The sequence below is a fragment of the Meriones unguiculatus genome, chromosome 14 (assembly GCF_030254825.1).
Source record: "Meriones unguiculatus strain TT.TT164.6M chromosome 14, Bangor_MerUng_6.1, whole genome shotgun sequence".
Classification (NCBI taxonomy): Eukaryota; Metazoa; Chordata; class Mammalia; order Rodentia; family Muridae; genus Meriones; species Meriones unguiculatus.
Genome location: NC_083361.1, coordinates 79,623,341 through 79,629,696, shown reverse-complemented (window position 1 = coordinate 79,629,696; position 6,356 = coordinate 79,623,341). Strand labels below are relative to the sequence as shown.

Genomic DNA, 6,356 nt, shown 5'->3' with positions numbered 1-6,356 from the left:
CCAGTCCTAAACCTAATCTTTAAAAACTCTTAGAAAAATATAAATTTTCAGGATTTGAGTACAGCTTGACAACAGTATGATAGTGAATGAGAAAAAGGAAAATTAATATATTAAATCTCCTCTAAGTTTCATTAAAGTACTGGCTCTGCTAAGACAACACAGCAAACTATATCATGGAAAATATATGTAAGACTTAAAATGCAAAAATTTCAAAGATACCAGATACGCAGGGAGGTTGGGAGAACTGAGGCTGGAGGAGAGGAGAGATCTTGGATCTACGTGGAGAGATGGACCTAATATATCACAAAAAGCAAGTATAATGGGTAAATCTAAATGCTAAGAAACTACGAGGGCCTGGAGGTTTAGGATAGACTAACTATTGTCCAACATCGTGCTCTACGTTAATTAAATAAATCCCAGTCTCTGTGTGGTGATTTGGGTATACAGTTGTTTAGGTCTAACAGCAGCTTTACCAGAAGATAGATCAATAGCAAATATTAATTGCCACATACAACACAGAAAGAATAAATAAATAATAAAACTAAGAGGTAGCAAACAGCACAATTTAATGATAAGAACATGAAAATATTCAGCGTTAGAATTCAGGTATCTAAAACATCACAAAACCTTTATGAAAGAAGCAAATCAAATTAGGGGGTTCAAAGTAGCTACTTATAGAAATAGGGGGTGTGCAAATATTGGTTAGGATCCAGAGAAATTGGGTCATTTATATTGCTAGTATGATTATAAAATTTTGCAACATTTTAAAAATTTATTTATTTATTTTAATAAATCATGCATGCAGCTCTCATCAGGCAAAGCAAATTAACTCCACGATGACATCTATACAAAGGAATGAATACTCATGTTTCCATAAAAATCAGCATGTAGGATGTTTATAGCTGACTCAATCGGGAGAGTCAATACTGGAAACCACCAAGATATTTCTTAATATAATAGTTAAAAATTAAAAGAAAACAAACTGTGTCAGGATTGTACCATGATACATTTGCCATCAAAAGTGAAAAAAATACTACACAATGTGTAGAATAGATTTTTTTTTCTGAAAGACCCACTAGTTCTAACCATAACTGATAAAATATAATCTTAGTCCACGTCCTAGTTAGGGTTTCTATTGCTGTGATGAAACACCATTGCAGAAGCAACATGAGTAAGAAAGGTTTTATTTGGCTTGTATTTTCACATCACTCTGCATGACTGAAGGAAGTCAGGACAGGAAATCAAATGGCAGGAACTTGGAGTCAGGGACAAACATAGAGGCCACAGAGGACACCTGCTTACTGGCTTGCTGCACATGTCTTGCTCAGGCTGTTTGCTTGTAGAATCCAGGAGCTCTGTCCAGAGTCCTACTCACAATAATGGGCCCTCCCCCATCAATCATTAAATAAAATGCCTTATAGGCTTGCCTACAGCGCAATCTTATGGGGCCTTTTTCCAACTGAAGCTCACTCTTCTTTAGTGACTACAGCTTGTGTCAAGTTGATGGAAATCTAGCCAGTTGACAACTGTTCCTTGTCAGCTTGACATGTAAACACATCATTGTTAAGCCACAACCTTTTCTTTCTTGTTCATCCCCAAGATCACACATTAATAAAAATACCAAAATATAAAACATTTTAGAAACTTAAGGAGTCTCACAATCTTTACAAATTCAAACACCTTAAAATTCAGTCTCTTCAAAAAAAAAATTTTTTTTTTCCAAGTCTCCTTTTGAAAAGTCCAAATTCTACAACTGTGGGTTCCTATAAAATAAAAAGAAGTAAGTTAAACATTTTCTTGCTTTAAAGGGGAAGAACCAGGGCACAATCAAATCTAAACAAAGTAAAATAAAACTCCAACAGGGTAAAACTCCAAAAACCCAATGTCTGGGATCCACTTATGGTCTTCTAGGCTTCCCCAAAGGGCTTCATTCATTGTTCTGGCTCCACCCTCTGCAGCAAGCACAATTTGTCTTTGAGGCTCCAGCTGGCTCTACTCCACAGGTGCTGCTGGTTTGGGCACTCTTCCATGTTACTGGCATCACCAAAATGCTGGGTTCTTCTCCTGCAACTGGGCTGCTTTTCCTGGGTTCCTTTCAGGGCCTTCAGGTCTGCCACACAGGGAGAATACTCACCTGCTCTTCATGACCCCTTCATGCCTTCAAAACCAATATCACCTGAGAGCGTCTTCTACATAACAAGTTGAGCATGAGGTACAACCTTGGCCACTTCTGGAACACAGCTGACCCTGAGGACATACTTCCCCGAACACTTCACCTCAGTGATGCTGCTTTCTTCTTAACCACATCTGTCCTTCAGCCCTACTGACCAGCCTTCATTGTCCCATTAAAGCTAAGGTTTTTGTGGTTCTGTCCTTTTGTCTATTACAGCTGATTATTCAGCTTGAGCTGGCTAAAATCCAAATTCTCAACCCAAAAGAGCCTGATAGTCTTTGCTTCCCTCTGAGACTTCAAAAGCCAGGCTTCCATCTTCTGATTTGCTCTGAACATTTTTATCTTCTAAGCTCCCAAAGAACAGTTCACCAAGCTTTGAACACGTTTTGGGGTTTTCAAGCTCAAAGATTCAGTCCTTCCATAATTCTCCCAAAGCACATGGCTAGGGCTGTGACAGCAACACCCTGCAATCCTGGTAGCAAGTTCTGGCTAGAGTTTCTAATGCTTTAAGAAAATAGCACTGCCGAGTAACAAGGGATTATTTTTGCTTATACTTCCACATTGCAGTTCATTATAGAAGGAACCTAGAATAGGAACTTAATCAGGGTATGAGCCCGCAGCCAAGAGCAGATGAAGGAGTCCTGAACACCGGCTTCCTCTTCACAGCTTGTTCAGCCTGCTTTCTTATAAAAATCAGGAAGTCCATCCAGGGATGGCACCAACAACATTGGGCTAAGCTTCCCCCCATCAATCACAAATTAAGAAAATGCCCTACAGGTTTTCCTATAGCCCCTTAGAGTGGCATTTTTTTCTCAATTGAGGCTCCACTCCAATGATTCTAGCTTATATCAAGCTGACATGAAAGTAGCCAGCACAATGCTGTAATTAAAAAAAAAAAAAAAAAATCACCATCTCTTCCTTCTCTCCTCTTCCTCTTCTTTGTCTAACTCTCCTCTTCCTGTTTCTCCCTCTATCCAAGGCACATTCTATCATGCTGCCCATGGTGGACTCCAGCTTATGGTCTTCTTGCCCTAGTTGCCCCTAGTGCTGATGCTACAGGTGAGTCCCACAACACCTGCCCCGTATCTTGTTTCTAAATGAGACTGACCCATTTTGGAGGCATCTGTTTTATCCTGTTAGTTTGTATCTACTCATGTAAATCTCCTTTAATTTCAAGTATGTTGACATGGGCTTTGCCATCTTGGAATATAATCATCCCTCAGTGCTCTTTCTGCTCAACCTTTTAATAACAACTCTACATGTTTATTTTGTGTGACATTTATGATTACTATAGCAGCACAAAAACTTGTTACATTTATAAATAAATTAATAAATAAATGGAAGGATGCATACACTTAAAATCTGAGGCCATTTTTAATTGAGAAGAAGGAATTTTCTTTCAGTTTCTTCAAGCTACTTTTGTGACTTTCTGGAGTGTCTGATAATTCTCTTTTAAAGACATTACATACTAACTTTATTCTCTAAAATTTTATTACTATTGTTATTATTTAATCAATTTTATTACCTAACAGATACTTATTCCTGCACAGGAGCAGTTCAGTTTTAGATAATAATATCCCACCCTGTAATCTTATTGAATTTTTATTTTTAACATAGCTTTATTATTTATTCTCAATGGCTTTCCATGTATACTATCATGCCATCTGTAAATTGTGTTTGCATCTAATTCAAGACCATCACATCTGTGTTTTCACAACTTATAATGAATAATTTTCTAGTGTGGCATTACAACGTGTTAGCTAATGTTTTGTATTAAAAAGTTCCGTTGGTCTCTCTCCAAATATTGTGTGTTTACATCAGTGTGTGTGTGTGTGTGTGTGTGTATGCGCGTGCCGCTAAAAAACTAGATAGCACGTAATGTTTGTTATTAGTTGAGGTAAGCCATCAGTTTAATTTTGTGTATTCTGGAAAAATGTGAAGATCCGGATTGTCCTTTATATGGGTATTTGCCCTCAAATGTATGTGTGCGCCATGTGCTTTCTGCAGCACAGGAAGAAGACGCTGCATCTTCCAGAGTTGTAGTTAGAACATGTGAGAGCTGCCGGGAAATGAAGCTTGGTCCACTACAAGAGCACTAAGTATATTTATCCTGCTGAGCCCTCTCGCCAGATGGTGTGTGTTATTTAATACAGGGGTTCTTTGTGTAGCCTTGGCTGTCCTGGACTTGTGGGATAGACCAGGATGGCCTCGAACACACTAAAATCTGCCTGTCTATGTCTTACTGAGTGCTGGGATTACAGGTGTGTGCCACCATGTCCGTCCGGCTCACCAAATCTCTTTAGTATTATGCTGGAAGATAAAAGTGTAGTGCTCTCTCTTGCTCTTGCCCTCACTCTGTGTTACCAGCATAGGACACACACAAATAAACAACACACGAAATATGTAAAGTTAGAGAAATAATGTGTTAATATCATTAACAGAAGAATGATAGCATAGAAAATCACAAAAGATCTAAAAACAAGTTTATGACTTAATAAAAATATAAGTAGGTCAAGCATATGTATTTACAATTTAACTTAAGTGGGTTTTAAAATTTTAAAACATAATTAAATGGTATTAAGTAATGGACAAAATCACCCCTTATATTAGATGTAAGTTAAAGGGGTGAAATAAAGTTATATCATCTAAAAGGCTAAGTATGGTTCATCTAATTATCTTATAGATTTGTTGAAAATTCAATAATAATCACTGATGAGAATTTAATAGGCAATGGTAATATAAAGCTAAAAACAATAAGAAAAAATAATGACAGGATACAAAAGTGCCTTAAGTATGTTGCTACAGAGAACTCCATTTGTTCTCAGTCTTGCTCTTGCTCTTGCCCTAGCTCTGTATTACAAGCATAGAACACACACACACACTCACACACACACACACACACACACAAGTCCCTGGAAATTGTCATCGGAGGTAGAAGTATTTTATTCACCAGGGAATATTTGTATTCCCAGATCAAAGTCAGAAGAGCAGAGAGACTCTCAGGAAATAGGGTAATAGCAGAATTCTTTCATGAAAATAAGATGTTAAAATTTGAAACAAGTCTTTTCCTTTCATTAGTATAAATGCTCACAGGTTTAAAAGAAATGGCCAACAATATTTTGTGTGTGTGTGTGTGTGTGTGTGTTTCTCAGTATAATTATCAATATTTCCTACTGTTTTAAAAATATTTTTGCTGCTTACACAGGTGGCTGCTGAAGATGGCGGAGGGGCAGGTTCTAGAGTTGGATCTTCAAGGTCATCTTCTGGGCTCTCTGGTGGTCATTACGGCCAAGCAGGTACTCCTGGGCTGGAAGGTGGTGGTTGTATGCTGTGAGGGCATCAACATTTCTAGAAATTTCTACAGAAACAAGCTCAAGTTATTTGGCCTTTCTCCGGAAGCGGAGTACACCAACCACTCTTGGTGTACTCTGCGAGGCACGCTGCCCAACAAGACCAAGAGATGCCAGGCTGCCCTGGACTGGCTCCAGGTGTTGGATAAACACCCCCCACACCATGACAAGAAAAAGAGGATGGTGATCCTTGTGGCCCTCAAGGTTGTGCAGCTGAAGCCTACCAGAAAATTAGCTTTCCTGGGGTGTCTGGCTCATGAGGTTGGTTGGAAGGACCAGGCAGTGACAGCTGCTCTTGAAGAGAAAGAACAGCCAACCAAGATCCACTATCGGAAGAAGCAGCAGCTCTTGAGGCTACAAAAACACGCAGAGAAGAACCTGGAGAAGAAAATCAGCAGGTTCACAGAGGGCCTCAAGACCAAAGGACTCCTGGTGTGAGACCAATAAAGACTGCACCTCAAAAAAAAAATTTGCCTATATTCTTTAATATTATACAAAAAAGCTCTACAATATAATTCTAGTATTTCCAAATTAATAATATATCTTCTATATATTTCACCTATAAACATTGTTATTAACATGCTACAGAAACGTCCCCCATCTTTTATTCTAGCACAGTTCATATTCTGATAAAATGAATACTAATTCCTCCACATGCCTAACTGAAGTCAATCATAGTGTTCCGTGACATTTCTTGGCAGAGTTTTATTACAATTCAAAAGGTCTTTTTTCTTTCTTTCTTTTTTCCCACTTAGGAAGGGCAGAATATTTTAGGGAAAATAATGCTAGGATGAGAATATTTGATATCTGCACTAGTGAAATAGCAAATGAAT

The 6,356-nt window shown here is 38.2% G+C and overlaps 1 protein-coding gene across 1 annotated transcript; it reads left to right on the top strand.

Annotated features, from left to right (window-relative positions):
- The first annotated feature begins 5,391 nt into the window (after positions 1-5,391).
- On the top strand, positions 5,392-5,961 carry LOC110540740 (large ribosomal subunit protein uL13-like). Its single transcript, XM_060366274.1, has one exon. It carries the CDS (start codon positions 5,392-5,394, stop codon positions 5,959-5,961), a length of 570 nt encoding a protein of 189 aa, XP_060222257.1.
- The last annotated feature ends 395 nt before the right edge of the window (positions 5,962-6,356 follow it).

What these genes read in the sequence shown, in the direction of transcription:
- LOC110540740 (XM_060366274.1), top strand. Translation starts at nt 5,392, where the DNA reads ATGGCGGAGGGGCAGGTTCTAGAGTTGGATCTTCAAGGTCATCTTCTG.